Source organism: Dendrobates tinctorius, unplaced genomic scaffold, assembly GCF_039654945.1.
Source record: "Dendrobates tinctorius isolate UK_male_01 unplaced genomic scaffold, ASM3965494v1 ptg000240l, whole genome shotgun sequence".
Lineage (NCBI taxonomy): Eukaryota > Metazoa > Chordata > Amphibia > Anura > Dendrobatidae > Dendrobates > Dendrobates tinctorius.
Window position 1 is genome coordinate 1,286,674 of NW_027361907.1, and position 21,061 is coordinate 1,307,734.

General features: G+C 43.1%; 1 protein-coding gene across 5 annotated transcripts in view; it reads left to right on the forward strand.

Annotated features, from left to right (window-relative positions):
- Nucleotides 1-21,061, forward strand: part of MYO16 (myosin XVI) — a 783,767-nt gene that overhangs the window by 539,858 nt on the left and 222,848 nt on the right. For all 5 annotated transcript variants that reach the window (XR_012222718.1, XM_073556817.1, XM_073556818.1 and 2 more), the window contains exon 23: nt 14,801-15,001. Coding sequence is in view for 4 of the 5 variants with exons in the window: in XM_073556817.1 (XP_073412918.1) it covers nt 14,801-15,001 (201 nt within the window). In the remaining variant the exon portion in view is untranslated. The remainder of the gene's footprint in view (nt 1-14,800; nt 15,002-21,061) is intronic.

Below are 21,061 nucleotides of genomic sequence, written 5' to 3' on the forward strand. Positions count from 1 at the left end.
CTCCTCTCCTGGTATGCATGGCACCCTTCATTCCTATCCTGGTATGCATGGTACCCTAACCCCCCAATCCTGGTATACATGGCACCCCATTCTTCATCCTGTTATGCATGGTCCCCTCACCTCCCAATCCTGGTATGCATGGTACTCCCTCATCCCTATCCTGGTATGCATGGTTCCCTCACCCCCTTTCCTGGTATGTATGGTCCCCTCATTCCCCAATCCTGGTATGCATGGTACCCCTCATCCCCAAATCCTGGTATGCATGGTACTCCCTCATCCCTATCCTGGTATGCATGGTTCCCTCACCTCCTATCCTGGTATGCATGGTACCCCTCATCCCCCAATCCTGGTATGCATGGTACCCCTCATCCCCCAATCCTGGTATGCATGGTACCCCTCACCACCCAACCCTGGTATGCATGGTACCCCTCATCCCCCAATCCTGGTATGCATGGTACCCCTCATCCCTCAATCCTGGTGTGCATGATACCCCTCACCCCCCAATCCTGGTATGCATGGTACTCCCTCATCCCTATCCTGGTATGCATGGTCCCCTCACCCCCTATCCTGGTATGCATGGTCCCCTTACCCCCCAATCCTGGTATGCATGGTACTCCCTCATCCCTATCCTTGTATGCGTGGTCCCCTCACCCCCCAATCCTGGTATGCATGGTACCCCTCATCCCCCAATCCTGGTATGTATGGTACCCCTCATCCCCCAATCCTGGTATGCATGGTCCCCTCACCCCCTATCCTGGTATGCATGGTCCCCACACACCCCAATCCTGGTAGGAATGGTATCCCTCATCCCCCAATCCTGGTATGTATGGTACCCCTCATCCCCCAATCCTGGTATGCATGGTACCGCTCATCTCCCAATCCTGGTATGCATTGTACTCCCTCATCCCTATCCTGGTATGCATGGTCCCTTCACCCCCTATCCTGGTATGCATGGTCCCCTCACCCCACAATCCTGGTATGCATTTTACCCCTCATCCCCCAATCCTGGTATGCATGGTACTCCCTCATCCCTATCTTGGTATGCATGGTCCCCTCATCCCCCAATCCTGGTATGCATGGTACTCCTCATCCCCCAATCCTGGTATGCATGGTACCCTCACCCCCTATCCTGGTATGCATGGTACCCCTCATTCCCCAATCCTGGTATGCATGGTACCCCTCATGGCGCCAAAATGTATGCGTAATTTACATATTTAAATTAAGCTGAAGTGGGCACTGTGGCACCTGCGCACACCGCGCTGTCCAGCGCCACTTTCTTCAAAAGGTCTGAGGAGTGTGGGATTGTGCGGCCGTAATTGGCGCCCGATTTCGGCACCACAACCCGCTGTCTCCTGACTTCACGGCGAATACCCCGGTAATCTTTTGTGCCTGCTGTGATGACAGGAGATGGCAGGTTGTTGCTCCGGAATCGGTGCCTGCACATTCCTCTCTTTCCGGCGCCATTGTCTTGAAGACACACTGCAGTGTCTTCCCCAAAATGGTGCCGGAAAGCACGGACTGTGCATGCGCCGCTTCCAGAGCAACAACCTGCCCTCTCCTGTTATCACAGCAAGATGCAAGACCCCGGGGCAACACCGAATCGGTAAGGTGTCGTGCCGGCGGGGGTGTGTGTGTCTACCACGATCTCCGGGGGGTACGTCTTCCGCGATCTCCTGGGGGGTGCGTCACTCTGTCTGGAGCCAGACTGCGCAGGCGTGTCACGCTTGCGCAGTCTATAAAGGCTTCAGACAGAGTGATGCTAAGCCCATTATAATATAGATATATATATATATATACACACACACACACACAAACATATATGTATATAAACAGTATTGGTTTCAGAAATTCTTCTGTAACCGATGCCATCAGTATGTTTTGCAACAATAAGGTTGCAAAGGTCTAAAGACAGCTCACTGGTTTTATCCCTCATGACATGTTTCTTGTTTGGCACCTAGGTAAGGAGACACCTTCTCATAGACCAATATCACTTGAACCAGCTGATATTTTTCACTACATGGAAGGATAGATATCAGCTGGAGTCATGACTTTCCATAGCTTTTTGCATCTCTCTCTCACCATGTGTTAAATACTTTTTCCCTGAGTCATTTCTAACTATTACACATAACTTAACTTGTGGACATCTATGGTTTGATTTATTTCCTCTTCTCTTGTAAAGTTATTATCAAAACATCTGGGAATTCCATGTCAATAACACCTTTATAAATATATTTACTTAGAAAATTGGTGACATGTTCAGTTCTTATGTCACCAGCTGTATGCTTTCATATACTGTGAACTTTTCCACATTTTTTCACATTTCAGTCACAAAATATAAATCTGAAAATTGTGATGTGCATTTGTATTCATCCTCCGAGTCAATAATTTGTAGGAGCACCTTTCAGTGTAACTGTTTCTGCTTTTGGGCTATAACTCTACCAGCTTTGCACATCTAGAGGTTGACATTTTTGACCATTCTTGTTTGAAAACTAGCTATAGATTAGTGGAATTGAATGTAGCATGTGTGAACAACAATTTTTATTTTTCCCATAGATTCTCAATAGGATTTAGGTCAGGACTTTGACTGGGCCATTCAAACACATGAATATGTTTTGATCTAAACCATTCCATTCTAGCTCTAGTAGTTTCTTTAAGGTCGTTGTCCTGCTGGAAGATTAATTTACACCCCAGTTTCAAGTCTTTTACAAGTGTCCAACAGGTTTTCCTCAAGGATTGAAGTCAGCTGTCATGCCCCCAGGTGGTGCACGTGGTTCGTGGACCCACTGTGCCACAGGGCCAGACTTGGCTAGAAAGGGGCGTAGCTAAGTGACTATCAGGTGTTCATTGGATCTCCTGATGGTGGAGACAGAATGGACAGCAGGTAGCCGCCAGGTACCACTATTAGGCAGGCACTGATACTGCAGCCACCAATCCCAGTGGTCAGGTTTGCTGACTCAGGGAGACGTAATTGAGGTCACTGACAAGCAGGTAACAGAGACGGACTGCACAGACAACATGGATATTGAATACATGTTCTTGTTCACACAAGTAGATATCAGCAAACAATTCTAGAGCTGGCCGCACTGTGAACAGGGACAATGGACACACGACTGGCCGCACCAGGAGTAGGAGACTGGGTATGGGTAACGCAGATGCGATTTTAGGATTCAGATACCTCCAAAGTTGGTAACAAAAATACATACAAACTATACTAGTCTAATGGGAACACAGGATATTGGAATATCTTTAGCAGACTAAAAACAATGGACCTGGCAACATACAGTTGCACACACTAACACAACTAAGATTAACTATAGGGGTTGCTCAGGCACCTCTCTATTGGGGAGGGTGAATTTTATGAGATGCCTCCCAGCTGTTGGCTGGGAGACACCTTGCAGGTGATGTACTTTATCTAAATGCCTGCTAGCTTTTAGCTGGGGGCATATTCCATGTGAGTGCACGGCCTCTTTAAGAGCAGAGAAACATGCATGCACTAGGTATGCCACCGGAACACAGTGCAGCGTGCACAGGAAAGGAGGAGGCAGCTAATGAGGAAGCTGCTGCAACCAGGGCAGTGAGTAAGCCAGCATCCCCACATGGTGGGAGGAGAGGAACCATGCAGAGGCAACGGCAGACACTACAATTGCCCTATATTTAGATCCATTCCTCATGCCTTAAACTATAACCAGCTTCCTTGCTCCTGCTGAAGAAAATCATCCCCACAGCTTGATGCTTCCACCACCATGTTAGACTGTGGGGATGGCATTTTCAGGGTGATATGCAGTGTTAATCTTTTGCCACATGTAGTGATGTGCACTTAGCTGATAAAAGTTCTACTTTGGTCTAACAATCATGGTGTGGGCACCCTTGAAATTGTTCCAGAAAATGAAGCATTTCCCCAGAAAATTATTGCAATTACACATTTTGTTATACACATCTTTATTTCCTTTGTGTGTATTGGAACAACACTTAAAAAAAAGAAAAATAGTAAATTAGACATAATTTCACACAAAACCCCCCCAAACGAGCCGAACAAAATTGTTAGCACCCTCAACTTAATATTTGGTTGCACATCCTTTGAAACAGATAACTGCAGAAGGATTTGGTGAAAATAGCCAGGTAGAACCTTTGATCTCAGTGTTGGCTTTATAACGCTAGTAGAAAGTCTGTTCTATTTTGCTTTCTTTGATAGTCTGTGAACATATTCAATAAAGATATATACTCAACAAACTGTCCTGTAGAAAAATGTATTTTAGATTTATATATAAATTATATTTAATTTAAGCTTAATTTCTTTTCTGTGAGACCCATTAATAGACAAAGCTTTAACATGTGTAGTAAAAAAGCATAATTCATGAAAAAGTGCCATTTAATTATATTTTTTTCTCTTCTGTGTAATGGACGTGTTAAAATTGTTTCCTGAAATTCACAATGTTCTAGACTTAGTGGTTTATATACATACTTTTGAATTAAAGATTCATCATCACTTAAAAATGAGACAATTTAAGCACAAATGTTCTCAAGTAGAGCTGTAGATCAATTGTATGCACACGGAAGCATAGAAATGCATTGCTGATCGGACAATACTTTGAAGGTCATTTGCAAATTACAAAATAGTGCCCCATGTATGTGTTCAAGGATTTGCGTCCAATCAAGTATGATGTAAAATTAATTATGGAATCCATGAAATGTATTAGTGGCAGCAGGTGTAGACTGATGGGTGTAATAGTCCCATCAGTCGAAGCCTGCTGTCATTGTTATCACTTGAATAGAATTTTCATCATTCTCCCCTTTTTGCGCTAATCGTCTGCAGAGCAGGACAGAATAATGAGCTGTCCTCAGCACCCAGCGCTGGGAAACAGCGCTTCCCTGGCATTGGTGCATGTGGTACTGATGCGGCAGACAGGCGGCACACGGTTACTACACGTGTGCCACAAGTATTACACACATGGACACACGGACACAAATATCTCGGTACCATTTTTTCCAGGCCTTAAAGAAAGCGTAGCTATGAGTTTGCCATAGGTTCATAATTTTGGGTGTGATTTACAGAGAAGATTAGATCTTTAGAGAATTAATGTAGATTAATTGAGTTTTTTGTCTGCACCTATAAACAGCCAGGCATCTCTGTAGTATGCCATCGCATCTAGCATGAAGAATTTAGTAGCTTTGCATGTGGTCAACTTATAAATGCTAATTAAAAATGATTGAATCGATTAACCCCTTTCTGCCATCCGACGTACTATCCCGTCCATGGTACCCGGGCCCGTATGACCGGGGACAGGATAGTACGTCGGCGCGATCAGCGGTGCCCACGTGGTGAGCGCCGCTGATCGCGGCCGGGTGTCAGCTGATTATCACAGCTGACACCCGGCACAATGTGTCAGGGGCGGTCGCGGACCGCCCCCGACACGTTAACCCCTTGCACACCGCGATCAAACACGATCGCGGTGTACCGGGGGTTAAAGGGAAGCATCGGCAGGGAGGGGGCTCCCTCCGTGCTTCCCTGAGCCCCCCACGGCAGCGCAATGTGCAGCGCTGCTGCGGGGGACCCCCTTCCTCCAGGCCCCCGAATCCAAGATGGCGACGGGGGCCTTCGGGGGCCTGCGGAAGCTGGCTTCCTCAGTGCCTGCAAAGCGCAGGCATGAGGAAGCCTTCTGCACTGCCTGTGTCAGATCGCTGATCTGTCACAGTGATCTGTGATGTGACAGATCAGCGATCTGTCACAGGACAGTGATGTCCCACCTGGGACTATTTAATAAAGTAAAAAAAAAAAAAAAAAGTGTAAAAATAATTAAAAAAAAATCGCCAAATAAATTAGAAAAAAAAAAAAATATTCCCCCAATAAATCCATTTTTTGGAAATAATAAAAAAAACAAACAATAAAAGTACACACATTAGGTATCGCCGCGTCCGTAACGACCCGCCCTATAAAACTGTCCCATTAGTTAACCCCTTTAGCAAACCCCTTAAAAAATAAAAATAAAAAACGAAGCAAAAAATAATGATTTATTATCATACCGCCAAAGAAAAAGTGTAATAACGCGCGATCAAAAAGACGCATATAAATAGCCATGGTACCGCTGAAAACATCATCTTGTCCCGCAAAAAATGAGCCACCACACAGCATCATCAGCGAAAAAATAAAAAAGTTATAGCTCGCTGAATAAAGTGATGCAAAAATAATTATTTTTTATATAAAATAGTTTTCATTGCATAAAACCGACAAAAACATAAAAAACGACCTAAATGAGGTATCGCTGTAACCGTACTGACCCGAAGAATAAAACCGCTTTATCAATTTTACCGCACGCGGAACGGTGTAAACGCACCCCCCCAAAAGAAATTCATGAAACGCTGGTTTTTGTTCATTCTGCGTCCCAAAAATCGGAATAAAAAGCGATAAAAAAATTTCACGTGCCCGAAAATGGTACCAATAAAAACGTCAACTTGTCCCGCTAAAAATAAGACCTCACATGACTCGGTGGGTCAAAATACGGAAAAATTATAGCTCTCAATATGTGGTGATGCAAAAACTATTTTTACAATAAAAAGCGTCTTTTAGCGTGCGACAGCCGCCAAACATAAAAACCGCCATAAATAGTAAATCAAACCCCCCGTTATCACCCCCTTAGTTAGGGAAAAATAATAAAATTAAAAAAATGTATTTATTTCCATTTTTCCATTAGGGTTAGGGCTAGGGTTAGGGCTAGGGGTGTGTTGGGGTAGGGTTAGGGTTAGGGTTAGGGTAGGGTTAGGGTTAGGGCTAGGGCTAGGGTTAGGGTTAGGGTTAGGGCTAGGGTTAGGGCTAGGGTTAGGGTTAGGGGCGTGTTGGGGTTCGGGTTGGAGTTAGAATTGGGGGTTTCCACTGTTTGGGCACATCAGGGGCTCTCCAAATGCAACATGGCGTCTGATCTCAATTCCAGCCAATTCTGAGTTGAAAAAGTCAAATGGTGCTCCTTCCCTTCCAAGCTCTGGTATGCACCCAAACAGTGTTTTACCCCCACATGTAGGGTATCAGCCTACTCAGGACAAATTGCAAAACAATTTTTGGGGTCCAATTTCTCCTGTTACCCTTAGGAAAATAAAAAATTGGGGGCAAAAATATCATTTTTGTGGAAAAAAATGATTTTTTTATTTTCACGAGTGTTATAAACTTCTGTGAAGCACTTGGGGGTTCGAAGTGCTCACCACACATCTAGATAAGTTCCGTGGGGGGTCTAGTGTCCAAAATGGGGTCACTTGTGGGGAGTTTCAATAGTTTAGGTACAATAGGGGCTCTCCAAAGGCAACATGACACCCGCAGACCATTCCATCAAAGTCTGCATTCCAAAACGTCACTACTTTCCTTCCGAGCCCCGACGTGTGCCCATACAGTAGTTTTCTCCCACATATGGGGTATCAGCATACTCAGGACAAATTGGACAACAACTTTTGGGGTCCAATTTCTCCTGGTACCCTTGGGAAAATAAAAAAATGGTGACTAAAAGATCATGTTTGTGGAAAAAATACGAATTTTTTATTTTCACGCCCGGGCGTTGTAAACTTCTGTGAAGCACTGGGGGGTTCAAAGTGCTCACCACACATCTAGATAAGTTCCTTGGGGGGTCTAGTATACAAAATGGTGTCATTTGTGGGGGGTTTGCACTGTTTAGGTACATTAGGGGCTCTCCAAAGGCAACATGACACCCGCAGACCATTCCATCAAAGTCTGCATTCCAAAACGTCACTACTTCCCTTCCGAGCCCCGACGTGTGCCCATACAGTAGTTTTCTCCCACATATGGGGTATCAGCATACTCAGGACAAATTGGACAACAACTTTTGGGGTCCAATTTCTCCTGGTACCCTTGGGAAAATAAAAAAATGGTGATTAAAAGATCATGTTTGTGGAAAAAATACGAATTTTTTATTTTCATGCCCGGGTGTTATAAACTTCTGTGAAGCACTGGGGGGGTCAAAGTGCTCACCACACATCTAGATAAGTTCCTTAGGGGGTCTAGTTTCCAAAATGGTGTCATTTGTAGGGGGGTTCCACTGTTTTGGTACATCAGTTTTCCAAACGCGACATGGTGTCCGATCTCAATTCCAGCCCAAAACGTCAAATGGCGCTGCTTCCCTTCCGAGCTCTGCCATGCGCCCAAATAGTGGTTTACCCCCACATGTGGGGTATCAGCGTACTCAGGACAAATTGCACAATAACTTTTAGGGTCCTGTTACCCTTGGAAAAATAAGAATTGAGGGTGAAAAGATCATTTTTGTGGAAAAAATATGATTTTTTAATTGTATGGCTTTATGTTATAAACTTCTGTGAAGCCCATGGGGGTTCAAAGTTCTCACCACACATCTAGATAAGTTCCTTAGGGGGTCTAGTTTCCAAAATGGTGTCATTTGTGGGGGGTTTCCACTGTTTTGGTACATCAGGGGTTTTCCAAACGCGACATCGTGTCCGATCTCAATTCCAGCCAAAAACGTCAAATGGTGCTGCTTCCCTTCCGAGCTCTGCCATGCGCCCAAATAGTGGTTTACCCCCACATGTGGGGTATCAGCGTACTCAGGACAAATTGCACAATAACTTTTAGGGTCCTGTTACCCTTGGGAAAATAAGAATTGAGGGTGAAAAGATCATTTTTGTGGAAAAAATATGATTTTTTAATTGTATGGCTTTATGTTTTAAACTTCTGTGAAGCCCATGGGGGTTCAAAGTTCTCACCACACATCTAGATAAGTTCCTTAGGGGGTCTAGTTTCCAAAATGGTGTCATTTGTGGGGGGTTTCCACTGTTTTGGTACATCAGGGGTTTTCCAAACGCGACATCGTGTCCGATCTCAATTCCAGCCAAAAACGTCAAATGGCGCTGCTTCCCTTCCGAGCTCTGCCATGCGCCCAAATAGTGGTTTACCCCCACATGTGGGTTATCAGCGTACTCAGGACAAATTGCACAATAACTTTTAGGGTCCTGTTACCCTTGGGAAAATAAAAATTGGGGTGAAAAGATCATTTTTGTGGAAAAAATATGATTTTTTAATTGTACCGCTGTACGTTATAAACTTCTGTAAAGCCCTTGTGGGTTCAAAGTTCTCACCACATACCTAGATAAGTTCCTTGGGGGGTCTAGTTTCCAAAATGGGGTCACTTGTAGGGGGTTTCCACTGTTTAGGTACATCAGGGACTCTCCAAACGTGACATGGCGTCCAATCTGAATTCCAGCCAATTTTGCATTGAAAAAGTCAAACGGCGCTCCTTCCATTCTGAGCTCTGCCATGCGCCGAAACAGTCGTTCCCCCCACATATCAGGTATCTGCGTACTCAGGAAAAATTGCACAATAACTTTTGCAGTTCAGTTTCTCCTGTTACCCTTGGTAAAATAAAAAAAATTGAACCCGAAGTATTTTTTTTATGAAAAAAAGTTAGATGTTCATTTTTTTTTAAATATTCAAAAAAATTCCTGTGACGCACCTAAAGGGTTAATAAACTTCTTGAATGTGGTTTTGAGCACCTTAAGGGGTGCAGTTTTTAGAATGGTGTCACTTTTGGGTATTTTCTATCATATAGACCCCTCAAAGTGGCTTCAAATGTGATGTGGTCCTAAAAATAAAATGGTGTTGTAAAAATGAGAAATCGCTGGTCAACTTTTAACCCTTATAACTTCCTAACAAAAAAAATTTTGGTTCCAAAATTGTGCTGATGTAAAGTAAACATGTGGGAAATGTTAGTTATCAAGTTTTTTGTGTGCCGTATCTCTGTGATTTAAGGGCATAAAAATTCAAAGTTGGAAAATCGCGAAATTTTCAAAATTTTCGCCAAATTTCCGTTTTTCTCACAAATAAACGCAAGTTATTTGAATGAAATTTTACCACTAACATGAAGTACAATATGTCACGAGAAAACAATGTCAGAATTACCGGGATCCATGGAAGCGTTCCAGAGTTATGACCTCATAAAGGTACAGTGGTCAGAATTGTAAAAATTGGCCCGGTCATGAACGTGCAAACCACCCTAGGGGTGAAGGGGTTAATGACTTATCAAATTAGAGTAAAATTTAATGAAAGTTGCATGAAACAGCAATACTGAATATTTAACAGTTTGATTCTTGTAAATTGACAAACAATACCCACGACCATTTTTTACACAAAAGACTGACATGACCTCAGGAGCAAAACATATGCTTCCTCATAGCGCTTTGCAGCTATCATAGCAGGTAATCATAGGTGTTCATTAAAATGTTTATAATAGCCTGGCAAAAAATGCTGTAACTATTTTAAGGTGATTTTGGGATAGTGAAAGGATTTTAGCATTCACAGCTCAGCAATAAAGATAGGAAGAGAAATCCCTAAAACATTGCTCAAATTCTCAAAATAATAATATGTTGTATATCCGCAGCACAGAAATCGAGAGTAGTAGCTCTTAAATAATACATAGATTCAACTAATAGTGGGAAAACGTGATAGGAGAGGTATCAGCAGCAGCACTGCTAGACTTATGGTATGTGCACATGTTGCAGATTTGCCTGTGGAGTTTTCTGTGCAGATTCTGCATCTCTTGCCAGAAAAAGCAGATAGATATATAGATTAGATATATCTATTCGATAGATAGATCTATAGATAGATAGATCTATAGATAGATATATAGAAATATCTATCTATCTATAGATATACAGTATCTATCTATAGATATATCTATCTATCTATAGATATATCTCTCTATCTATCTATAGATATATCTGCACCAGAAAGGGAAACCAGCGACTGGGGGCCGATGCTTATAGCCTAGGAAGGGGATAGTACCCATGGATCTTCACAGGCTATGAATGTCAGCCCGCAGTTGTATATTTAGCCTTCACTGGCTATTAATGTAGGGGGACTCCCCACCAAAAATGATGTGGGGGTCCCCCTATAATTAATAGCCAGAAAAGGCTATGCAGACAGCTGTGGGCTGATATTAATAGCCTAGGAAGGGGCCATGGATTTTTGACCCCTGGCTACATACATCAGCTCATCACCACTCCAGAAATGGTGCATCTCTAAGATGCGCCAATTCTGGCACTTAGCCTTTCTCTTCCCACTGCCCTGTAGAGGTGGCATATGGGTAAATATTTGTGGGGTTGATGTCACCTTTGTATTGTAAGGTGACATCCAGCCCGGCTTAATAATGGAGAGGTGTCAATAAAATACCTATCCATTACTAATCCTATAGTTGGTAAAGGGTTAAATAAAAACACAGCCAGAATTAAGTATTTTAATGAAATAAAACACTAAACACCATTTCCCATCTTTGTTGTACTGCTAATTCCTGCGACGCCGTCGATTACCTGTAAAAAAAAATTAAATAATAAGCCAACAGTATACTCCCTGCTCTGACGTAATCCATTTAATAACGAGTATCCCACGATGATATCCCCTTTAGAGCTGTCACATCAGATGTGACCTCTCTACAGGGCCTCCAGTGACACACTGACAGGTGGTAATGGCTCCTGCAGTATTATCATTGAGGGTTCACTGGAATTCATGCTCTCCCTTTACAGCACTTGTGCGTGATAATTTTCCCACACAGCAGTGCCGCAAATAGCAGCCTGAACCCCATTGACCTCTGATGGTAGAGGCCCCTGTAGAGCGGTCACGTCTGACAATGTGACAGCTCTCCATGGGAGATCGTTGTGGGACAATTGCTATTACATGGATTACGTCGGAACAAGGAGTATACTATTGCTTTATTATTTTATTTTTTTTGCAGGCAATCAAGGGCGTCGGGGATTAGCTGTATGGTGAGTATGTACTATATATGTGTATGTGGTTTTTTTTACACTTGAACACACTAGCCGGATCATGGGACTACTACTGTCACTGTAGTAGACATAGCCGGACAGGACTAGTAGTCCCATTGGATGATGCCTGCCTACATACAGACCCGCACACAGTCCCGCACACCCCTGCCGACCCCTGCAGACACCCGCACACATACACACAGAAAAGCACAAATTCATCACACACACAGTCTCCACCCACACACATAGTCTCCGCCCACACACTTTTCCTCCTCACGATCTGCAGTGTTTCTCGCACGCAACTCTGGGCAAATCCACAGATCTTTTTAAACCTGTGGTTTTGTTGCGGATCTGCCTGACTCAATTGTAGTCAATGGGTGCAGAAATGCTGCAGATATTCAAAAAGAATTGCCATGCTGCAAAAAATAAAATGCTGCAAATCCCCGCATATTTTTCTGCAGCATGTGTACAGCAATTCTGTAATTCCCATTGACTAACATTGGTTGTGCACTACACACGGATTTGATGCAATTCGGCACATCCAAAAACGGTGCGGGAGGACACGTCCGGCACTGCACGATCTGAGTCCCTGGCAGCATAGTGTGTTACTGATGGTAGCCTTTGTTACGGTGGTCCCAGCTCAATGCAGGCCATTCACTAGGTCCCCCCATGTGGTTCTGAGATTTTTGCTCACCGTTCTTGTAATCATTTTGACCCATGGGGTGAGATCGTGCTTGAAGCCCAAGATCGAGGGAGATTATCAGTGGTCTTGTATGTCTTCCATTTCCTTATTATTGCACCCACAGTAGATTTCATCACACCAAGCTGCTTGCCTATTGCAGATTCAGTCTTCCCAGCATGGAGCAGGGATACAATTTTGGTTCTGGTGTCCTTCAACAGCTCTTTGATTTTCACCATAGTGGAGTTTGGAGTGTGACTGTGTGAGGTTGTGGACAGGTGTCTTTTATACTGATAACAAGTTCAAACAAGTGCCATTACTACAGGCAATGAGTGGAGGACAGAGGAGCATCTTAAAGAAAAAGTTACAGGTCTGTGAGAGCCAGAAACTTTGCATGTTTTTAGATGACCAAATACTTATTTTCCACCATAATTTGAAAAATAAATCTTACCAAATCAGCCAAATGATTTTTTGGATCTGTTTTCTCATTTTGACTCTCATAGTTGTTGTCTACCTATGTTGTCAATTAGAGGCCTCTCATCTTTTTAAGTAGAAGAACTTGCACAATTGGTGGCTGACTAAATATTTTTTCTCCACTGTATGTATCTCCCAGGATGCGCAGAGAAGCGTATTAAGGACGTTGGAGTGCATTGCAGTCACAGGTATAGCTGTGGTTGCAATGCAGAATAAAAGTAAGTGCAGTGCTGTGCAAATTAATTGGGACAAAACATTTTTTTAAGTAAAATCGTAAATTGGTTACCAGTCAGTGATTCAAACCAGGTTTAACTGCTTTGTACAGGCACTCACACCTGTTCAAAGCAGTTAAAACTGGTTTGAATCACTGAACGGCAACCAACTTACGATTTTACTTAAAAAAATGCTTTGTCCCAATTAATTTGCACAGCACTGTATGGTTTTGGACAAATTATTTGCCCAAGGCAGATTTAAGAAAACTCGGCATGGGCTTTTATTTTTGGAGTGAACTACAGGATGGTAGTGGAGCGATTCGCCCTCCAGCCAAGTGTTACAAGTGGCCCATGGCCACAGATTCCATTTAAAAACCCTGCCATAAAGCGTTTGGGTGTGTCAGTGGTTGTTTACATGTCGCAGAACAGGCGGCTCTGCAACAGCCGGCTTGTGTGAGGTAGGACAGAGACAAGAGAAGCGAACATCTGGCACCCCTCAGCATGACACGGTGGTGCAGTGGCCCATGACAACCGGTCTCGGATATGGGCTGTTTTGATGCCCCGAATGGAGGGAACATGTCTCCCATTTGCAGGAGAGAATTGCGAAAGTAATGCCTATCGCAAAGGCCCATTTTTTCCAGGCCCAGGAGGCACAGGCAAGGGCGTATAACCAATCAGCAAGGCGGAGGCAGTTCCAGCCCAGGGACTGCATGCTAGTATTTATCTCCATGGTAGAGAGCAAGTTCCTAGCCAAATGGCAAGGCCCATACGAGGTGATAGAAAAACTGGGTGAAGTAAATTGCAAGGTACACCAGCTAGATCAAAGCAAGCCACACCAAGTATATCATGTGAACTTGCTCAAGCCATGACGAGATTGGGACTCGCTGGAAGCCAGTTGCCTGGAAGTCAGTCCCGAAATTAAAGTGGAGGATGTCACAATTGCAGAGACTCTAACGCCGGCCCAGAGGCAACAGTGTCAGGAGCTGTTGCAGCAGTACTGTGTCCTGTTCTTGGAGTTGCCAGGGCATAAGCAGATGGTGAAGCATTACTTGTTGGCAGAACCATATGTAAGGGTGATCATCAAATCCTATAGAATTCCCAAAGTACGTCAGGATGTGATATCAAATAAGGTCTCTAGCTTTGATGCGTATCCGATGCCCTGTGTGAATGAACTCATTGAGAGACTTGAACCCATGAGGTACATTACAACCCTGCACCTGACAAATGGCTACTGGCAGATCCCCATGTTCCAGAGTGCCTTTTTGACACCTGATGGGTGCTTTCAATACACCAGAATGCCTTTCGGACTGCAGAGGGCCCCAGCAGCCTCCCAGAGGGCTATGGATCGGATTATAGCTCCGCATAAGAAGTATGCAAGTCTAAAGACTTTGGCAATGTTTCAGAATAATAGAGTAAAAATGAAAAAGTCCTTTATTTACACATACTGTACATGCATCAAAAATTGAATTTTGCTATTTATTTATCTATCTATCTATCTATCTATCTATCTGTCTATCTATCGAAGCTATCATTGATTGAGCTTTAATAGATAACATTTTACAATTTTTTTTGTCTTGGACCACATTGGACTGTGTAATTTTAAAATTATTTTTATATAGCATGTTATGGTGTTATATTAATAAACCTAAACAAAAATGTGCTTGTTTTTCAGAAGCCATTGGGATTTCTGTCTATTTTAGATGAGGAAAGTCAGTCAATTCATCCTATGGAACAAAGCCTTTCAAAACGTCTTCAGTCTTTCCTGGAAACATCAAATTCAAATACAGTGTATACATCAGCAAAAGATGGAAATGGCAATGTCACATCCAAGGAACAAGGTCCTGTCTTCACAATTATGCATTATGCTGGAAGGGTAAGCATCTTCTGTCGAGCAGACAACTCCATGTGCTGGGGCTGGGAAGGTTTGAGCAATAGAAATGAGTCTGGTGCTTTGTTCCACCTTCTCCTATGAATATTTGGTCTTGTACAATACAACTCAAATCTTTTAGTCAGGAGGATATTTAATGGATGTCAGTGTTTTAAAATATTAAATTTCCTTTGTAATGTCATCATTAAGACACAGCATGATGAATTTTATAGCCTATTTCGTATAAGATCTTTCTGATAGGCTATGAAATAAATGAACTAATTAGCCATTTGGGTGGCAATCCATGGTTCTTTCTTAGCGTGGCACACTGTATTGTAAATCTGCTCTGACTTGTCATTTGTATATAAGCTTTGTGATCTGCCAAATCTGCAGAATGTATATGTGTACAGTTTGCCCATAATGATGTTGCTGCCATGACATGTCTAGAGTTCATTAATGCAATATGTGTCATGGTTTGCCAGCTGAGCCAACATACTGGAATACTTGCTGAATATGCCTAAATATTCATCACATATTATACCTTTTTGCCTTAATGAAATCATCTCACCCTGTTTGGTAAAGGGTTACATGCCATGAGAAGTGTGTATAAGAAATAGCAATTGGCTGAGCATTTGCCATTTTCACTACCCTAGCACATTTGGTAGAAAATATAGATAAAAGATCGAGCAAAAATATTTGAAGTAAAAATACAATTGGAATTTACCAATTTCTGATAATTGTTTTCATGTTTTATAGATTTTATTTATATGTTCAGGAAAGTATTCTAAGAACATAGCAGAGGAAAGTAACTTTGGATTTTGCCTTCTGTCAAACTGAAAAATTCTCAATATTCAAATATCTCTTAGGTTAAGTTCACACTGTTCTCAGGCACTATGTTCTGCATAGGCACTGAGACATTTTTCTGATGGATACATCTAATTTGCCAATAGACCTTCATTATTCAAACATTGCAACATGCGAGTAGGTATACATAGCAGCAGCTTTTCAATGGTGCATTATTGAACGACATTCAGTTTCCTTTAAAATAATGCATTTATGTAGTTACTCAGTATACCAGTACTGCCAACTAGCTTTGTACCATATATACTCGCATATAAGCCAAGATTTTCAGCCCATTTTTTTGGGCTGGAAGTCCCCCTCTCGGCTTATACGCGAGTCATATATGCCAATATGCAAAGGAGTTGGCGGGGGGAGGGGGAGCGGGGGTGTCAGATCATACTTGCCCCCCTGGCACATCTCTGCAGCCCCCCTGCTTCTCCCACGGTCTCAGTCGCCTTCCTTCAGCGGTCACGTGGTACCACTCATTAAAGTCATGAATATATGCATATTCATGACTTTAATGAGCGGTACCACGTGACCGCTGAAGGAAGGTGCAGGAGACCGTGGGAGAAGTGAGGCTGCAGAGACCGTGCCAGGAGGGTGTAAATATATGCGATATTCACCTGTCTCTGTTCCACCGCTGCGCGCCGCTCTGTCCTCTGCGTCCTCTGTCTGTGACATTCAGGTCAGAGGGCGCAATAATGTAGTTTGTGCGTGCCGAGCCCTCTTCCTGAACAGTCACTGACAGAGGGACCTGGAAGACAGAGCAGCACAGCGGTGGAATGGGGACGGGTGAATATCTCAGGTGCCAGGACCCTGAGCCAGTGGTGACACCGGCACCTGTCCCCCATAGCGTGCCAGTGTCCCCGCCTGCTCAGGACACTGGCACCTGCCCCCCCCGCAATGAGAGAAGAGTATGTAATTTTTTATTTGCAGAAGCAGCATAATCTATGGAGCATCATATGGCGCATCTTATGGGGGCATAATCTATGGAGCATCATATGGGGCATAATCTATGGAGCATCTTATGGAGCATCATATGGGGCATAATCTATGGAGCAGCATATGGGGCATAATCTATGGAGCATAATATGGCGCATAATCTATGGAGCGTCTTATGGGACATAATCTATGGAGCATTTTATTGGGCAGCATATGGGGCATAATCTATGGAACATCTTATGGGGCCATAACCTTTATGGAGCAGCATATGGGGCATATTATTCTATGGAGCATCTTATGGGGCCATTATTAACCTTTATGCAGCATTATATGGTGTGTATTTTGTATGGAGCATCTTATGGGGCCATCATGAACTATATGAAGCATTATATGGGTCTCCTGATTCAATGTGGATATTCAAAAATATTTAACTTACTGATGTCTCAATTAATTTTACTTTTATTAGTATCTATTTTTATTTTTGAAATTTACCAGTAACTGCTGCATTTTCCACCCTAGGCTTATACTCGAGTCAATTAGTTTTCTCAGTTTTTGTGTGGCAAAATTAGGTGGGTCGGCTTATACTCGGGTCGGCTTAAACACTAGTATATACGGTAAGTTGCTTGTAATTAAAGGGTACCTGTCACCAGAAAAACGGGAGTTATTCTGCAGGTTAATAATGTTATTACTTATAAAGAAAATCTTCAGCACCAAACAAAAATTGATTTGCAACAACTGTGTTTATTGAGCCTGCCCATATGAGACAGATTTATAGACCAATGTTTTGGCCACTCAGGCCTTTATTAAGGTTATCTGTACAAAATATAAAAAAATATATATAATAGAAATCAAAATATTAAAATGCAAACTTGTCTCAAACATAAAAATAAATGGTATGTAAATATATAACATTTCAATACACATAAACCCTGCTTCTTGTTCATAGACAGTTCAAGTGAGTGTTCAACAATTAGCTGCTTCATTTCAAGAGAATATTCCCTATAACATAAGAGAAAATGCCTGGAGTAATATACTCGCAAAGTCAAATAACATGCAGTTCAGTTCAAATGGAGCACAGATTTCTGGAGGAGCATATCTCTCAATTCTAGGGTGAGCCATAAAGGTATAGAAGATATGAAGGTATATACAAAATAAAAGAAAAAAAAAGACTATAGATGATGAATAGACTAAAAAGTGATTACCTGTCCAGGTGCTCGTCAGTGGATAGGGGATATCTGTGAAAACATATTTGCAAATTCAGTAAAAAAAGAAAAAAAAACACAAGGGTTAAGAGGCACTAAGACAAAGCTAGTTGAACAGAAATTGTAGTTGCCTGTCCAGTTATTTATCAGAAGTGGGGAAAGGAATGGTGTGTCAAAGAATGTTATCATGTGTCTCAAGAAGCAGGAAATAGGATATAAATAGAAAGAAGGGGCAAGGAGTATGCGCATCAGCCATCAGAATCAGCTGTGCGATGGTGAAGTGTGTGGTGCCCAGTGCGTGTGCATGAAGGAGCTGATGGCTGGAGCTCCTTCACGCATACGTGCACGGCAGCTGTAACTGTGCCCCTTCCTGACTGACACTGGCTCTACATTGCTACTGGCTGCTAGTCAGTACCAGGCATGTAGTTACAGCCGCTGCTCTGTATTTTCAGAGCGATGACTGAACTTGTGTCAGCACAGCACACGTCCCTGAAACTGGAACACTGCCGGAGGGAATAAAGTTAATTTTCTCCAGGCAGCATTCGGCCAAGTGTGGGCACCGGGCAAATTAATAATAATAATAATAAATTTTATTTCTATAGCGCCGACATATTCCGCAGCACTTTACATTTCGGAGGGGATTTGTACAGACAATAGACATTACAGCATAACAATAATCACATAGATTATAACAAATACCAAGAGGAATGAGGGCCCTGCTCGCAAGCTTACAATCTATGAGGAAAAAAAAGGGAGACACTAAAGGTGGGTGGTAACAGTTGCCCTGATTGTATGGACCAGCCATAATGTTAAGTGTGTATCAGTAAAGACACAGAGGGCTGATGGATGCATAAAGCATGTGGGAACATGATGCGGGGAACCTGGTTATGGTAAAACTTTTGGCTGTGCCACACAGGGATAGATTAGGTTAATATGTTGAGGCGATAGGCCAGTCTGAATAAATGCGTTTTCAGGGCACACTTAAAATTGTGGGGATTGGGGACTAATCGTATTGACCTGGGAAGTGCATTCCAAAGAATTGGCGCAGCATGTGTAAAGTCCTGGAGACGGGAGTGGGAGGTTCTGATTATTGAGGATGCTAACCTCAGGTCATCAGCAGAACGGACGGTGCGGTAGGGTGGTATACTGAAACAAGGGAGGAGATGTAGGGTGGTGCAGAGCCATGGAGGGCTTTGTGGGTGAGGGTAATAAGTTTATACTGTATTCTGGAGTGGATGGGTAGCTAGTGTAATGACTGGCACAAGGTAGAGGCATCGGTGTAACGATTGGTGAGGAATATGATCCTGGCTGTAGTATTCAAGACAGATTGGAGAGGGGAGAGTTTGGTAAGAGGGAGACCGATTAGAAGAGAGTTACAATAGTCGAGACGAGAATGAATAAGATAAACAGTAAGAGTTTTTGCAGACTCAAAAGTAAGAAAAGGTCGATTCTAGAAATGTTTTTGAGGTGCAGATGACAAGAGCGGGCCAGTGATCGAATGTTGGTGGCAAAGGAAAGCTCAGAATCAAGTATGACCCCAAGACAGCGGGCATGTTGCTGGGGAGTAATAGTGGAGCCACACACAGAAATGGCAATGTTGGGTATAGGTACATTAGTAGAGGGAGGAAACACAAGGAGTTCAGTCTTTGACAGGTTCAGTTTTAGATATAGTGAGGACATGATGTTAGACACAGCGTTTAGACAATCGCCGGTGTTTTCTAGAACGGCTGGCGTGATGTCAGGAGAAGAAGCGTATAATTTTGTGTCATCAGCATAGAAATGGTAATGGAAACCAAATCTACTGATTGTTTGACCAATAGGGGCAGTGTACAAGGAGAAGAGGAGGGGGCCTAGGACTGATCCTTGAGGAACCCCAACAGTAAGGGGAAAGTGAGAGGAGGAACCAGCAAAAGATACAGTAAAGGAGTGGTCAGAGATATAGGAGGGGAACCAGGAGAGAACGGTGTCCTTGAGGCCAATGGAACGGAGCATAGTGAGGAGGAGCTGATGATCGACAGTGTCGAATGCTGCAGAGAGATCCAAGAGAATTAGCATGGAGTAATGACCATTAGATTTAGCTGTTAGTAGATCATTAGAGACTTTAGTGAGGACAGTTTCAGTAGAGTGGAAGGAGTGGAAGCCGGATTGGAGAGGATCGAGAAGAGAGTTATCGGAGAGATAGCGGATAAGATGGGAGTGGACCAGGCGTTCCAGGAGTTTAGAGATGAAGGGAAGATTAGAGACAGGTCTATAGTTAGCGGCACAATTTTGGTCAAGGGATGGTTTTTTAAGTAGTGGATGTGTGATGGCATGCTTAAATGAGGAGGGAAAGATACCAGAAGAGAGAGAGAGGTTAAATATTTTAGTTAGGTGAGTGGTGACAGCAGGGGAAAGGGACTGGAGGAGATGTGACGGAAATGGGTCACTGATTAAAGTGGTTGGGCGAGAAGATGCAAGGAGCCTGCTTACTTCTTCTTCTGTGACTGGTTCAAAATCAGAGAGTAAGCTAGATGCAGTGGGGGTGGGAGGACAGTGCATGGTATGAGGTGATTGGGAGATAATTTCCTGTCGGATCTGGTCAATTTTTTCTTTGAAGTAATTGGCCATATCGTCAGCTCGGAGCTCCGTGGTTTAGGCCTGTACTCTTGGGCTGAGTAGAGAATGAAAAGTGTCAAAGAGATGTTTCGGGTTATTGGACAGTGAGGTGATGAGGGTGTTGAAATAGGTTTGGAGAGGTGAAGGGCAGTGTTGTATGTTCGAAGCATAAACTTATAATGGATGAAATCTTCGTGTAGATTGGATTTTCTCCACAGACGTTCGGCGCACCTGGAGCACCGCTGCAGGAAACGTGTTTGCAGGGTGTGCCAGGGTTGTCGACGTCTGTATTGTGGTGTTCTATTTATAGTGGGTGCAAATTCATCCAGGGCACTTTGAAGTGTTTCATTGTAATGCTTCAATGCAGAATCAGGACATGAGAGGGAGGAGATAGGGGCCAATGAAGACTGCAAGTTCTTCATAAGTTTCTGGGTGTTAATGTCCTGTATGTTTCTATAAGTATGGTCAGTGGGGATGCCTGAGCAGC